General features: G+C 43.3%; 1 protein-coding gene across 1 annotated transcript in view; it reads right to left on the reverse strand.

Annotated features, from left to right (window-relative positions):
- The window catches only part of CNST (consortin, connexin sorting protein), a 61,781-nt gene that overhangs the window by 12,520 nt on the left and 32,346 nt on the right, over positions 1-16,915 (reverse strand). Inside the window, exons 3-9 of the mRNA XM_024576082.4 lie at positions 16,513-16,718; positions 13,726-13,756; positions 11,821-11,907; positions 11,247-11,361; positions 9,674-9,695; positions 9,413-9,509; positions 3,964-4,856 (exon numbers count right to left, since the gene is read on the reverse strand). Of these exons, the coding sequence (XP_024431850.2) occupies positions 3,964-4,856; positions 9,413-9,509; positions 9,674-9,695; positions 11,247-11,361; positions 11,821-11,907; positions 13,726-13,756; positions 16,513-16,718 (1,451 nt within the window). The remainder of the gene's footprint in view (positions 1-3,963; positions 4,857-9,412; positions 9,510-9,673; positions 9,696-11,246; positions 11,362-11,820; positions 11,908-13,725; positions 13,757-16,512; positions 16,719-16,915) is intronic.

The raw sequence follows: 16,915 nt of genomic DNA on the forward strand, positions 1-16,915 counted from the left end.
CTGGCTTTCCACTGTTTGAATTTTGTCCCAGTTTCTCACCCTGACCCCACCAGGCCCTTCAGGCAGTAGCTCTAGCTCACCTCTTCTCCCTCAACCTGCCACCACCTCCTTGCTCACTGTGCTCCAGCTGTACGCCCCCCACCCCCATGCTGAACTCCCATTGCCTACAAAAGAGACAGCCCATTCTTCCCCATCCTCCATCGTTCAGTCTCTACATCCCCTCTTCCTGCTGAGGCTTCTCATAGCCCTTACTGATATAAGAAACTATACTGTTCATCTTATGTGAACTTGTTATTATGTGTCTCTCCCTCTACAGCACGAGCCTCATGAGAACAAGAACTTGCTCTGTGCTCCCGAGTGTCCTCGGATACAACAGGTGCTCAATAAATGTGCCAAAGAGTAAATGACTACACAGAGAAGCAGTTTACGTATAGACAGCACCTACCTATATTTATTTGAATAACACAGCTTTTCCCCTTAAAGGTTATTTCCTTTTCAAAGTGAACTCTGCCTAAGAACATTTTTTAAAGTCTTACTGTGTAGAGGTGGCTGTTATTTTCAATAGCCCGTAAAGTCTGTGTTGGCTTTGTTGAGAATACAAAAAGGTTGAAAAGGATCCCCCCCTACCCCCCCGAGGAGTTTGGAGTTTAGCGCTGTGTGTGTGTGTGTGTGTGTGTGTGTGTGTGTGTCCTACAACAACAGGGGAAGATGACAGCAAGACGGGACTATGGGAGAACGATGCCGAAGCCCCTCCCTCACGTGAAGTTCAGAGGAGCAGCAGGGAAAGAATAAACATCACAGAACTCAGCGATCACCAGCGGCTCCATAGCGGCAGCAGTCAGCATTTACTGAGGGTTGCTCACGAGCCAGTGCTGGGCTTGGCACTCTACGGGCTAAAAAGGCACGTGCTAGGTCCTGAGGGCTGGGAGGAAGTAAATGTATGCCAACGAGGTTCGTCACTCGGAGCAGCGTGACACAGAGGGTGAAGTTCAGAGGTGACGGCAGGCAAGGTGTGTCTGGGAGGCTGCGAGGAGGCCAGTCTGACTGGTGAGCAGGCGGAGGACAAAGGAACAGCAGGAGGGGACCCTGGACAGGCAGAGTGGGCCAGGTCACCAAGTGCTGAAGTGCATGGAGTGCAGCCTTCATCCTGGAGCCCAAAGGACTCACGGGGAGAGACAGACATGCAAATGAAAGTTTACAGGAGAAGTTTACACCAACTGTGTGTGTGAGACCCAGACCTCGGGGGTGTTGCGCTCATCTGCAGTGTTTCTAAGAGCCTCCGTTGGCCGAGACCCACAGAACAGCTACCTTCAAGGCCTCATTCAACACTGCTGCGTAGGCCTAGCGTCCAGTCTTACCATGGTGAGGGTACCCCACGGTGACGAGTCTGCGTGCGACTTGACTTCCCTGACCTCAGTGGCCTGGCCAAGAGACAGAGATGGACGCCACAGGAGTCACTTCGATCAAAAGCTTCTTTGAAGACAAAACCAAGAGCAATCCCAGGCTGTCATCTTTCTCCCTCTCAGAGAGTTTTAGGTTATGTCCTCGCCTGTTCTGTGAAGAAGGCAGACTTGAGCTACCTAAGTAAATGTTGTCAATTTAGACTGCAGGCAGGGGACATATTTTGCCCCTTGTCAGATGACAAGCGTGCAGAAGAACCAGGCAGTAGCAAACAGGCTACTTCCTCAGCTTTTGTGTCATGAATTATTTCTAAAAATTAAACTTACTTGGATGTGCAGCATTTAATATAGTTTTCTGAACATATGACATCTCTGCAAATAGATTACACACGTATGTGTTAATGAAGAGAGTGGTTTGTTTTCATGAGGCGTATCAGGTCTGCGCACCAAGCTGTGAATGTGATTGCTTTCAAAGTTAACAGACTTATTTCAGTAAAGCTCACCCAATGTCTGAGTGCCATTTATTTAGAAAACACAACAACTCCTTCACCCCTCCCCCACGTAACAATTTATCATCAGCTGAAGGGATCTTAATTAGCAGTGTGGGATTGGATCACGATGCACCTTGAACTTGTACAGCGTATTTCTTCCCCCAGGGTTCGGTGCTAAGGACAACGGACGGATTGAAAAGGAAGATGAGGCAACCCTCCCAGGCCTCAGCACCAGGCAAGTCCATGATTTATCGGCATTAACAGGTTCCTCAGTTAGGGGGTTTGGCCCTGACATTAAAATATATTACGGGCATGGCGATGAAACTGCATCTTTCCCCCACACCTGGGAAACTCAAACTCAGTGGACAGGTGAGACCTGGGGTCAGACGTCTGTTAAGACCGTAGGCTTCCTTCCTGCAGCTTCCTTGTCTACTGTGGTGGTACCCCACAGAGGAGTGACGTAAGATTACTGAGTGAGAGAAAAAAATGAGTGAGTCTCTTAAACTCACCGACACTGCACACGTGATATGCTTTTAACAATTTTTACGAAAAGAGCATAAATGTTTCCGATGCTTTTTTAAAACAGCGGAGAGGTGGAGATTATACTTTTGATGACTGTGTCATCCTCTCTTCTACACAAGAACAGCGATGTGTCAGAGACCAAGCTGTCATTTCGCTTAGCAAAATTATTCCTGTAATCGAAAATGCTTCCCAGACCTAGACCCTTTCCATTAACGCGAATCCCACTAGTGCAGACACTCCCAGTTCTCTGTGAGACTGTGCGTGCGTTATTTCATTGTGTGGGGTGAATCTAATTGTCTAAGAAACACAACAAACGCTTCCACTGGGGGGGGGGGGGGTCGTCCAAGCCGAATCCACCTGAAGCCAGACCTGAGCAGTGCAGAAGCGGCACGGAAATGAAAGCAGAGAAACAGGAAAAAGGGGAAAACTGGCAAAGAAGGAGCATGCCGTTGCATTCCATCAGCAACACAGAGGCAGAAAGAGTGACCGGCAGCGAGGACACCTGTGAGGGGCAGAGTCACTGGCAGGGGAAGTGAGGTTTGGGGGGAAAACGGAGGACCCAATGGGACGGTTCGGCGTGGCGGGGGAAGGGGGGGTTTATGAGCCACAGCAGTTCCTGAGGGCGTGGAAAATGCAGCTCATGAGACACTCAGTTGTTAAGAAATTATGTTCTGTGTCTTGTACTCACACCAGAATGGAAGCACAGAAACTGTTCCAGCACAAAGCTGGTAAAATGAGCGGATGTGGCAGCAGAGAGCTCCAGGCCCGGGAACTTCATCTGATCCCTCACTGTGTCCTCAGCACCTGATGCATGGGAGAGCCTTCCTGAAGGACCTCTTCTCTCTTCCCCCCTGAACTCCAAACAACTGTATTATCGAACGAAGGAGTGTGGCTATCTTGATCCTCTCCTCCTTTTTATTTTTTTGGGGTTTTGATTAGCCTCACTACTTTTTAGAGAAACTTTAAAACTTTGATGTAAAATATTTGTTTTAGCCAAGTAGTTAAGTACTGTGTGTTCAAATCCAGAGCTTATAAATTAATACTGTAAGAATGAGAACACTCACAGCATCCACTTTAAGGGCTTAAAAGTCCATCCAGTATCTCCTAGTCTTACTGTATTTTAAAGTGTTTCCTTCATTCTGTTATACTGTTCCAAAGAATTAAAAATACATTAATAACAGGAAGAAACAGAGAACACATATTCTATTTTATCTCCTAGGTGTATGAGAAGAAGAAGGAGATTTCCCCACAAGAAAGTGACTAATCCCGATCACAACTCCTACGACTGCCAAATAAAAGACACAGGAACATAAGAAAACGGGGATCGTAATAATTCTCTCTGGAGGCATGCAGTTTAACTTCCTGAAGCATAAACACCATGACTAAAATAAGTAAAACCCCTAATGATTTAAAGTTTACGTCAATTAAATTTTTCCCTCAGTGGGCGAGACCAGGGGAAATCGATAAAAGCTAGGCAGTCTTTAGCACATTTGGCTTTTTGCACCTCATTCTACTTTTCAGAGTATTTATGCAGCAAATCGCAACGTTACCTCTGCAATCTCTATCCTTTTTGCAAGGTCATCGAGGGAAAGGTAGCTCTCATCAGCAGGCAGGGGCTCCTGTAGACTGTAAGATGCCTCGTCAGGGGAAAGGTCTTGCAGGAGATCAGAATCCTCCTCTTCATATGGAAGAGAATCTTCAGCATCTTTTATGCATCCTTCTAAAAGGCTGTTCAGATAGTCCTCTGTTTCTTTACTGACTTGGTCGCCCTGCTCTCCCAGCCCCTCCGGGGCCATATACACCTCCGAAGGCCCCTCTCTTAAGTCAGACCCGTCGGCATCCCCACAAGGCACAGTGTCGGAGCCCTCCAAGCCGGCCTGCCCCTGCGGCGATTTTCCATCCCTGCCCCTGGGATCGGGTTGCTGCGGCTCGTTCAATTCATTGTGCTCGGGCTGGTCTGAGGTCCACGCCTCAGAAGCAGCATCTTGAAGTGGCAGATGGAGCTCCTTTCTTTGAGTCTGTGAATGTTTACCCTCAGGACACAATGCAGGAGGTCTGTGGTTGCAGCCCGGTAAAACCAATGGCTCTGTCCCCGACTCTCTGGAAAGTACCACCTGAGGGTCTTTGGCGGTGCCCTCTATTTCCGCCACATCTTGGCAGGCGTCTGTCTGAGCCAGCGGCGAGCTTCTGCCACCCTCACAAGCACACTCTGAGTGTGGCCCGCAGCAGCTCCCAGCTGTCTCCGAGGGCTGGGCGTAGAGCTCCCTGGTGGCCTCCTCCGCGCAGCCGAGTGGCTCCGCTGTGTGGTCCCTCCCTGCAGTTACAGGAAGGCCCGAGGGATCTGCTGGCCGGGCTGAGGGACTGTTGCAGGGGCTGCTGTCCGGGGCCTCTCCTCCAGGCTGGCTTTCTGTACTTGGGTCCATGCCAGGACGAGTTTCACTCTCTGAAGATGAAGAAAAACAAGTGGTTTTAAGATTCGAAAGAACACTCTGTACAAGGGGGAAGAGAAAGGACATGTAAGTGACGGGCGTGACCCCACAATATCGTAAACCACTGAAAGGATGTATTATTTCCCTGCCTCTAGCTTCCCATTACAATTCAACACACTTCGGGGCAATCCAACATTGAAATGTTTACCTTACTGTGGCTTTGTTCAGTGTGACTCACACTGGCCCACCCTGGATACAGAGACATTTTTCTTTCTCATTTATACTTTATTTTTCTTGGTGTTAATAACTGACTCATTTCTTCATTAGAAAAAAAAGTCTCTACGGAAGTATCTTTAAACTCTGACAGATGTACAATGAAGGCCAGCAGATAATCGACCAGCTTGAAAACACATGCTTTTTGAAAGCCCCTGACCTGCAGCTGCCCTCCAGGACTGGTACCCAGGTAATTTCCCTTCCGGGTCATCCCAGGAACCCCCTTTGCTCTATGTGGGAGACCTTGCTTTCTGGATCCCAGCTCTTCCTCTTGGTTTATTCTCTCTTGGTGGAACATTTCCTAAGAAAAGGTACATGGCAGGTAAACTTTTTAGGATCCTTCACATCTGAAAAGTCCTTGTTCCTTGACCCCTAAAAACGTGGGTAAGGTTTTCTAGGTCAGGAATCATTTTCTCTAACAATTTGGAAGGTGCTCCTGCACTGTGACCAGCTTCTAGTAGGAATGTAAAGTTTATCAACCATTCTGCATACCCGCCCCTTGTAACCTACATTTTCTTCCCGGAGGATTTGGATTCTTTTCTTTGTATCTGATGTCCTGAAACTTCATCAAGCTTTTCATGCTTTGTGCTGGTTACTTGGTGGGACTTTTAGTCTTGAAACTCATGACTTTCAATTCTGGGAAGTTTCCTTGTCTTTTTTTTTTTTCTTTTGATAAATTGCCCCTTTCCCTTTTCTGTTCTCTCCCTTTAGGATGCCCGTAAGGATTTTGGGACGTACGGACTGATCATCTACCTTTTCTGTCATACTCTTGTCTCTTTGTCTTTGGACCAGCTTTTTAGGACACTGCCTTGATTTCATCCTTCAGTTCTTCTCATTAATTTTTATGTTGGCCAGCACACTTTTTAATTTTTAAGGACATTTCTCTAGTTCACTGAATGTTCCTTTTCTAGAAAACAGCATCTTATTCTTGTTTTCACATGTACAATATTTTCTCTAATCTCTGTGATGATCACTCATTTTTAAAAAGTTTTCATCTGTTCTCTGCCTTCTGTTTCCGTTGAGTTTCTTTTGGTTTGTCTGCCCGATCTGGTCCCCACCTTTTCTATCTGAGGTTGTTTTAAAGGAGGCAACAAGCAGCTCTGCAGTGAAAGGCAAGCCTTCTCCGGGACTCGTTCTCACTCTGGGGCAAAGAGGGGCCGGAGGTGTTAATCTCCTATAGTTTCCCAGAGAGGGAAAAAGAGATATAGATGCCACAATTGTAAATGCTAACTGCAGAGAAGAGGCTCATGGTCTCACCACTCGGTCCAGAGATTTTCACTCGATGCTCACTTTCTCTACAATACCCCTTTCCTTGACTTGTGCATGACCCCTGAGTCCTCGAGGCGTCTATTTCATGTTCTCTACAAAATACACCTTCAGCCTCCTGCTTGGGACAGAGGGAATGGCAAGGTCTCAGCGCTTCTTGCGCAGTCTTTCAGCCCTGCCTCCTGTTTCCCGTCCGACCCCACACCCTCGACTTCAGTGGTGCCCTTGGTGACCCCAGGCCCAGACCTCTCCAGGCAGGAACCAGCACTTTCTGTGTTGACACAGGGCGTCCAGCTTTTTCTGGTGCACTAAGCCAGGTGCCACCCAGCCACCTGCGCTCCAGCTTCCACATTTTTCTGAGCGTCACATCTGCTGCTATGTCCTTGCCAGTCCTGTCCGTGTGGGTTTTGGCCTTCTAAGAATCCCGTTCTGATGTTTTAATGGCGTTGCGGGAAAAAGTGGGGGTAAATGTGTGATTCGCTGTGTCCACATATTTTCATGAATTCAAAATATTTTCTAAATTTTCTATAGGTATGTATTATAACATAAAACTTATTCTTCTTAGTGCTTCTGTTCATATTAACAGGGGTTTCTGTTACTTAGCTCTTCGGCAATGAAAGGCTAGTGGTTAAGTGAGAGTACGCATTTGTAAAAACTCTCCAAATCACACACTTACAATGGGTACATTTTACTGCAAGGAAATTGTATGCCAACAAAGCCTATGAAAAATGGGGAAAATGATAAATACAAAACTCAGGATAATGGTTCCATCAGGGGTGGGGTGAAGGCAGGGACACGAAGGTAGTTACCACAGCACTGACAATAATTTGTCCTTACCTGGGTGTTAGGTTCATAGGCCTTCAGTTTGTTATCATTTCTTATCATGTGTGTAACATATTACTTTTACATATAACATATTCCTTAAAAATATGAATTAATAAGAATGCATGGGCTTCAGGTTCAGGAAACCAGGGTTTGGCTTTGAGCTCTAATTAGTTCTGTTCCTGCATAAGTCACTTAGCTTCCCTGAGTTTCTTCAAATGACCCAGCCTAGCTTAGACTGGCTGTTAAGAGGGACAGACGACATATGAGATACCATGTAAAGTACTTGAAGACTTTCCTCATGGGAGATTCATGCCCAGAAAACGTGCACCGAATGCTGGTATTGGAGGGCAGAGACAGTGCGAGGAGGAGGGGGTGGAGGGGTGAGGGCAGTGAGAGAGTATTCAGCCCTTACTTTGGGCCTGGTACTGCTCCAAACTCTTACCCTGAAACTATTAACACAATCCTCACAAGAACCCAAGAATTAAGTACCATTGATTTTGGAGCTGTGGGAATGGAGGCTCAGAGAAGTTAGGTGACTTGCCTAAGAGCACACAGCTTTAAGTGGTGGAGGCTGAATTCAAACCTGAGAAGTTTGGCTCCAGAAACCGGCTTTAACACCACACATGTTACATATTACGTAAGAGGCTTAGGATGAGGGAATGTAGAGAGAGAGACAAGGGAAAGGAAAATCTAGATTGTACTACATGCCTTACATTATCAGAAATGGGGAAATATGAAGCAAAACAGGAATAATGTATTTGATTCAAATCATTTAAAGTAATATTTTCGTATTTCTTCTTCTCACATTCTTACATGTCTGTGTATCTATTCACAGAATAACCAAACTGAGGAGACTAATTCTGGGACATTTTTCTTTTAAAGATACTGTTTTATCAGACTTGGCAAGATTTCTTGCCCCAGGATTGAGTCCACACTCCCCCCGTAAGATGGTTATCAGTGAGAAGCATGCTGTATTTTAATCAGAAATCAGAAGACGCAGGTTCTAGCTGTGAATCAAAGGATCAAGCAAGGGACTGACATGAGGAGTCTCAGTTTTCCCGTCTGAAACATCTTTTACAGCAGAGGCCAAGCTCCCACCAGTGCCAAGCTGGGGCTGGGCAAGCCACCAGTACCAAGTGTCAAGTTTAATTAATCATCCTGTAACAGCGCTCTTCCCAATGCGCACCGCCCGCAGGCTCGTCCACGCCCACACCAGTGGCCATTTTGTGACTTTTTCTCTCTTTCAGATTTTTGTGAAGCTCATTTTACTTTGATTTCCAGTATAAAAATGACTGGAACAGAGGAGCCAGGAAGAACAGTACATAGTAGGACTGACTTAAAGCGGAATCCTAAATTTGCCTCATAAAAATAAAGGAGATGAAGGAAAATTTAGAAAGTGGGGGAAAGGATTTTATAAAAAGAAAAAGGAAAATTAAATGGTAGGCATCCTCATCCTCATCCTCATTTTATCTCTCAGGCAACTCAGGTAAAATACCTGATGCTGCTTTGTTTAATACCAGGGCTCAGGGACATAAATCCCGGGAATATAAATTAGTACTAAAATCATATATCAGGAAAAGTAAACACCCTAACATGTAATCATTTATCTTTATTTTCTAAAGTTTTTATAATGAACACACATTACTAATGTGAAAAATAGTTTATAAAAATCTTTAACTTTTGACATAAGACACAAAGTGGTACAAGATATACGATAAATGCTTTAGAAACACACACACACACACAAATGTTAGTCAATATAAAAGGGGAGAGAATCAACTGCTATGAATAAATTATCAAGCTACAGAGCTTCTAAATAGTCAGATATACAGAACAAATTTCTGGTCAAGTCTGTATAGTAAATGTTGGTTTACTATAGAAAACAATGTGTTAAATACACTAAAACCAATTCTATTTCAGAGCACGTTTTACAGTCTTGTCACGCTGTGTTAGATACACACAACCCTTGAAAACACGGAAATAACTTTATGTTCTTATAAGAATTGAGATTTAATAATTTCTACTACTAGATACCTAAACATAGAGTTATATAATACTTAAAAAAAAAAATCTCACTTTGCTATTTGTCTGGAAAAGGTACGTACCAAAAAAAAAAAAAAGTAAATACAGCATTTCAGATGTAACATTTGTAAACTATTATGAGAGGCAGGTCTCTCTTACAGTCCTCTCTAACTTCAAAACATACCCGGCTCTTTGGCTGGAGCTCCACTTTGCTTTGGGTCTTCAGATGCAATTGATGGCACAATGCATTTCCTTCCCAGGGACTTTTCTACAGCTGCTATCTAAAAGTTAAATTAAAAAAAAAAAAACTTTGGGGGAAACTATCACATTGAATTAGAAGGTGAAAATAACTTGAGAAAGGTTTATTTTCTAAAAGAGTTCATACCAAAGACATCTGACACTTCACATTTTTCCTGTAAATACTTTCAATGAAATGATCCCTTACCTTACATTTGGATGAAAGAGGACTGTAGGGAAAAAAAGAGAGAAAAAAGAATTAAAAAAAAACCCAAACAAACTGCAGCAGTGATAAGCTTCCAAACCAATGCCACTGAAATGGCTGTAAAAAAAAATCACGGCTTCTCAGGTTCTAATATTAGCCCGGGGCACCTCCACTATCGAAACACGACCACTGGCTCCCAGAGTGCACAGGACAGCCACCTCGTGCGCCTCGGAGAGCCAGTTACTGCCGAAATCTCCCGACTGAGCTGGAAATGCCAAGATCCAGAAAGTACAACTTACTCTTTTGCTAATTATGTACATAAAGAGTATTTAACACATATGTATTTTTGAAATTTTAGTTTGTCATTATAACCTAAAATAGATTATAGTAGAAGATAACTTCATTGGCATTATCCATGGACACAGATAAAAATAGTTATTTTTAAATGCATTTTAGGGAAGACCCGGTTTAACACAATGTATATATCCACCAACAGGCATGAACACAAATGTTCATAGCCATTTTATTCATAGCCATTTTATTCACAAATGTTCATAGCCATTGGAAACCAGAAACAATCCAAATGTCTATCAGGGATACATGAATTGCTACAATAGTATCATGAAGGCACACGGGAATAAAAGAGAAGAAATTGCCATCACATGCAATAACACGTAACACAGACATAATGATGGGCAGAAGAAGCTAAATACAAAAATCTGCCGTCTGTGTGATTACGTGTGTGTGAGACCACAGAACGGACAAACACACCTTCACAGAACTGAGACAGGGGTCACTCTGGGGCTTGGGCGCTGCCGTGTACGGGCCTGAGGGAGCCTTCCAGGGGCTGGACTGCTCTGCATCTCGGTCAGGGTGGCGGCTGCACAGGCAGCTGTGACCATGCCAACCAACACCAAACAGGACAGGCTTTCGGCTTCTGCACTGAGGACCATGCTTTACATCCCAGATCCGCCCCGGTTTTATCAGTGCCGTGCCCCTCGCCTTCCCAATTCTAAGTCTGGACTTATGAGTTAAAAACATATTTAAATGCCTTATTATTATCATAATTTAGTTTTAAAGCTCCAACTCTTGGGTACAAATCAAGCCATTTAAAATTATCTGGTAAATGTAATTTTCCTTCTGCAGTATTTTGGTTAAATATCCTACTGTATTTGATTTCCACTATTAGATTACTCTTTAAAATGTGTTTTTTACTATAATATACACACATTGGCAAAAAAAAACTATACTAAAAAGCCCTAAAACACAATTTTGTTCCACCTGAATTGCCTAATCTCTTCACCGGAGATCAAAATTAGAGGTTATATTTAAAATTCTCTAATTAAAAGTTACTCTGAACCTATGTGAAGTTGACGTTTTACTGAGCTCAGTGTAAGAGACAGACAAAAGCTGGGAAAGGAACCCGATCATTTTATTTTTTCTGGTTCAATTTCTCCAGTTGAAAACATTAACAAAACAAATAAAGAAATGGATCCTGTATTTCAAATATTCAATGCTACGATGGCTCTTCAATATTCTAATCCACGCTCCTCTAACCAAATTCTGGAATACTTACTCTTGATGTGTTGTGCAAAATTTAGTAAGCCGTTCAAAATCGTCACCATTAAATCCCTTTTCTGAATTCCTTGCAGACATAAGTGCGTGTGGCTGCGCCGTTTTCCATTTTGTTTCTAGATGTAAAATATTTTTGTTAGTCACTATTACAAATCATATTTAGGAGGGAAAAACCAGTTAACTGGCACTCCTGATAAAGACTGGCAAGCAAAATTATCTTCTCAAACAACTCAAAAGTCAACACGGTTAGAAATAGCTAAGTAATAACTTTTCAATATAAGTAAATATCACCTCAGAGACTAAGTTAACCCTTAGGGCAAGCAAAGGGATCAGAAGAAATGCAAAAAGTTGCAAGAGTTCTCTTCTTGGCATTGACACGATGAACAAAATACAAAGAGAGATTCTTCTCACAATCGACTTGTGTTAAAAATGCTACTTTCTTTGCAACATTAACTTGATAAGAGAAACAGTTGTTTCCTGATTTACAAATCCCAGTCAAATATGTTAACTTTTTAGATAGCAGCTTGTTAGGTAACTGATACATAATGCCGAATTCTGTGTTAGTCTGTACTCACCCCATTGTTCTTGAATGGCAGAGAGATTTGCCAGCAATTGCTCATGATACAGTCGTTCGAGCTGTATGAATTTCATCGCTTTTTCGTCTGAATAGAAAGCTTGAGGAAAATAGAAATCCAGACTATTTGCTTAAGTCCTATACTTGAAGAATCTCCTATATATAGAGAGAAATCTGAAGCATTCTAAAAAATGAGAGGACTTGAAATATTTTTAAATTTAAACAAATCTTAGTTTCTTGGTTTTGAAGTAGGTACATTTTAATGTAGCATATTATGCAATAGCTACTTGGGCTCCATTCTATAACCAAACAGTAGAAATTCAAAGAAAAATTTAATGCTCCAGGAATGCCTGCTTGCTAATGTATGTCTGGCAGTCCATTAAACTTAAGTGGAGATGGGACCCATGTGGAATTCTGCAATCTGTTTCTTTAAATTACTTTCTGTCAAGCAACTGTTACCCTAATGGCAACCTGTCTGTGATTTCAACTCACCTTGATGCTTTACTGATTTCTCACTGAATGCTTTTCTCCCACAAAACCAAAGGCTCACATACCCAACAAGGGCAGAGCCAAATATTATATGGACCTTTTGCAAAACATCAATGAACTTGCCACAATAATTTTCATAATTACATGATTCCACCTTTTTGTAGATATTCTTATACACTTCTGCCATCTCCATCTGCATTACATATTTAGCATCAGATGAGGTCACGATAAATTGCCCAACTGTCTACCTTCCTTTGGGCCATGTTCTAAATGTTGACCCAGAAAGAAGGAAGAGAAAAACCCACTGTTTAGCTTTTTGTCTGTCACAAGATCACTTAGAGGTTCAGTTCTCTCTCTCATTTGTAGACTTAAAGACACGCCAGGGATCACAAAATAGGCCAGGAAGAAGCAGGGACAATTAATTCCATTGTCCTCTGCCCATGACTTAAAGTATACCAATATTTCTCCCTTGACTAAACATAATTATCTGACAAATTTGCTAAAATATAGATTCATGGATCTGAGCTCCAGAAATTCTGATTCTCAGGCCCATGAATTTTCATTTCTAAGAAGCTCGCAGAAGTGATGATGCTGGTCAGCACTGTGCTACATCAGACTCTTCTCTAGCTGGAAAAAAAAAAAAAGGCAGGCATTCTAGCTTCATTTCCACCAGAATTGGGCTTTCTACATACTTAGTAAGAAACTGAAGACGTCGCTGGCTTCCTCGATGGAGTTCAGGGTGATAATTACCTATCTCTCAACCTGCTCCAAGCTGTGGTGGAAGTCAACAAGGTTAGGAGGGAAAAAAAAGCCACCCAAATGGGGAAAAACGGGCGTTGATGATACATTCTTTCTAGACAGTATATATATTGGGCCATCCCTCAAAAACAAGAGTCATATTTAAAAAGGGAAACTGAAAAACGGAGGGAAGGATCTTTCATACACAAAAGTTACCATATGGCCTCCCTTGCCATTTATCCTGTTTATTGGGAGTGACAAAGGCGACCGGATTCCCTTTGCAGGCAGATGTAAGACGGTTGCGAGTGCACCATGGGCTGTGTGCCCGACAGGCTCCACCGTGAGGATGAGAGCTGACTTGTACCTCTGCTTAGTTCAGAAGGAAGAAAACCCAGCAGAGTCTTAAACTACAGTTTTCAGCAATGTGCTCCCCCACTCCCGAAACACACAAATATTTAGATTCCGGTGAAGTCAGGGCTCATTTATTGAAGGCTAAACTTGGTGAGTCCTAGAGAACTTTCTGGAGTGATAGAAATTCCCTACATCTCACCTTCTGAGGTGATTACCCATTGAAACTGACAGATCTATACATTTTTATTGTATGTAAATCTTAATTTTAAAAAATGGCCAGTTTTCTAAGAGTTCTGTGAATTTCTTCCTGGAATTCAGAAAAGGATACAGTCCTCCTCCTCAAAATAGGACTCAGCCATCTGTTAAAAATAAATAAGAAAAACAATACATTAAATTAATGTTTGGATGAAAAGTCAAGTTGGGGAGAAATCAAGACCTTGAAACTCTGCAAGTCTTTAATATCAAACTAAGAAAACTTTAAAACTGCATTTCCCAGTTCACAAGAAGTCTGACTAGAGGCACAGGACACACTCCGAAGTCACTTTTGTCAAGCGAGGCAAACAGACACTGTCCGGTCTTCGTGCCGCCTCATTCTTCCTGTGCTATTTCCAGGCGAAGCAAACTTTACTGACTCATCAGCGTTTACAAGTCAGAACTCTAAAGAATGAGGCAAATATTACAGAGGCTTATAAAGACACACCATGAGTATGAGAATGACTTTGTTTATCGTCAATTTTGGTTCAGTTTCGATGTTATGGAGAAGGCCGGGCCACATGCTAAGGGTTGAGCTACGATGTCTGGAATCTAAGCAACGTGCTACACAATACAAAGGGCACTGGAGGGGGGCGTCCAGAGTCAGGGCTCGTCCCTGTTCAGGCTTATCGCCTAGCAGGTTCATTCTAAGGCATTCAATTTTTCAATGGAAAAATTCTTTGATTCTAAAAACTTTGATTTTTTATTTAGAAATTTATTTATAAACAGAACCTTTTATGGTTCTATTTTCTGAGAAATATCTGCACAAACTGTTGTTATATTTAGAATATTTCATGTAAGCACTTTACATTTTTAAAACAGCCTCCCGACTCGTACTAAATCTGTAGTAAAAAAAAGGTGTCCCACTTACAGACCGGTATCTCCATTTCCAGGTAGCTGCCAATGCAAAGAACAATAAGCTATTTGTCAAACCTATAAACTAGGAATGAGAGGAATGGCGTTTCCAAATTCCACAGTGGAAACAGCATGCTTTTAAAGGAAAATATAGGCCTCACATAAAGTTTATTCTATAGATATAACACTTTTCCATGAGCAATGTAGATGTCACCGTTCTGGAAATTTTTAGTTTAATCTAAAGTTTGAATCCATATTTTCTACTCTGAGGACTTCAGCAAGAATCAACTGATTTCCAAGATTCTGCTTGTGTTTTATCAGATCAGATTCGGCTGATCTGCTCTAGACAGGGCTGATTGCCCTCTCCTCCTTGGTACATAGTTGTCATCTTAGAATCTCCGTTCACCTGGAGATTCCCTTTGCCTCTCTCCTGGGCAGCATCCCCAGCTGCCTGTATCTCACATCTCCCTATTCCTTGGTTTACCCCCTTGTTTGGGTGGAGCACATTCTGCAGCAGCTTCCTGAGAAAGGGTAGAAAGGAGAGACCAAAGGTCCTGAAGTAGGAACATTCTTGGTCTGTCTGAGGAAGGGCTAGGAGGCCAGTGCACCTGGAAGGGAGTGGATTGGCAGGGGAGTTTTAGGGACGAAGGTCTACGAGCTAACAGCCGGATCACATAGGGTCTTGCAGGCCATGACAAGGATTCTGGCTTCTACTGTGAATGAGAAGGGCAGCCACTGCAGGGCTGTGAGCAGAGGAGTAATGTGACCTGACTGGCATTTTGTCTGCACCCCAGTGGCTGCTGTGTGGAGGAAAAACTAAATGGAGGTAAGCGTGAGAGCAGAGAGGTTTCCAGCTAGCGTTTACTGCAGGGACACAGGTGAGATTCGACGGGGTCCTGTACTCAGAGAGGGGCAATGAAGGTGTAAGAAGAGGCCTGATCCTGGACATTATTCTGAAGCAGATCTTTAAGACTTGCTGAATGCATTTGGTCGTGGGGGAGGAGTGTTTCCATGGGAAATATGTGGGGGCAGAGGGCAAAAATTTGGCGAAAGGTCAACAACTGGTGAGTCCAGGTGAAAGGTGCAGGGCGGGGTGCCGGGAACTACTGAAATAAAAGAAGTGTCACTTCCCCTCTCCCTGATTTGTGTCTCCCTGGGGAGGTAGGAGGGTTTTTGTATTCTTGGGCTGAGGAGGGCGGCCATTGCCTGGCTTCCGTTGCCCTGATGCCTCAGTTTACCACAAGCTTCAGTGTCTTTGCTAATCCGTGGCCCTCATTCGAACTGGCAATCTTTGAATTGGTGACAGTGAGAATAGAGTTATGATGCTTGGTATTTATCTGAATTTACTGTGCACCCAGCACCACATTAAATGCTTTTACACGCATTATCTCATTTACCTCTGTACAACTTTCCAGAAGACACTGAAAGCCCCTCAGCTTGTCAGTGGTACAGTCAAAGCCCACACTTTATAAAACAAAATTAAATGTATCGGGCTGTCATTGTTTCATAGGGTTGTATAGGATTTAAGTGTACATTCCTATGACGCATGAGCTGTATACTGCATTGTGTGCTCACCACCCAAAGTCACATCATCTTCCATCACCATATACTTGGCCCCCTTTACTCCCCACCCCCTGCCCTCTGAGATATAAAACCGAAGCCCATACTTTCATTTTATTTTATTTTTTATTATTATTTTAACAATATTTTAATTGCACTTTTTCCATTACTATTCAGCCCCCCCACCCCCCATACCCTCTTCCACCTGAGCTTATTCACTAAATAAAAGAAGTTAGCAACTACTTGAAGTACAGATCGATTATCCACGGTGGCCACTAGCCAGTAATTCAAATTTCCCAGCACCCCCTTGCCCAGGGCCCCCTTTTCCTGGGCTCACTCACGACATGGGGGGGGGGTAGAATCGATCTCCAGGACTGGACTTTAGGTCATCACTAACACGGGTCCCCGGATTTTAGTGAGGCAGGACGCGAAGGGTTTGGCGTAGTACCTGATGCAGGCAAAGGGGGAGTGCTCTGGAGTCCAGCTGCTCAACTTCCCCTCGTATGAGTGAGAACAGGGCTTGCAAAGCCCGCTTCGGGGCTTCCGGTGGATCGTTAGCATTTCTGGCAGCAGACTCTTCGGCACCACCAGCGCATGTGGCTGCACCCAGCACGTTTTCTTGTACGAAGGGTGTGGCGTCTCGGGAAGCAAGTCCTTACAGAAGTAAATAAAATGCCTATGTTAGGATAAATTTCCATCATGGTGGAACACCTTAAAAAATTATGTCTGTTAACAATAAAAGTTACAAATAAAACTAATTATATGACAACCCCCTGCCCCCCGAAACCACAGTTAATATCCTGATTAAGACTGTGCTGACATTTGATTGCTTCTGTTAGCACATACATAAA

This window comes from Desmodus rotundus, chromosome 10, assembly GCF_022682495.2.
Source record: "Desmodus rotundus isolate HL8 chromosome 10, HLdesRot8A.1, whole genome shotgun sequence".
Classification (NCBI taxonomy): Eukaryota; Metazoa; Chordata; class Mammalia; order Chiroptera; family Phyllostomidae; genus Desmodus; species Desmodus rotundus.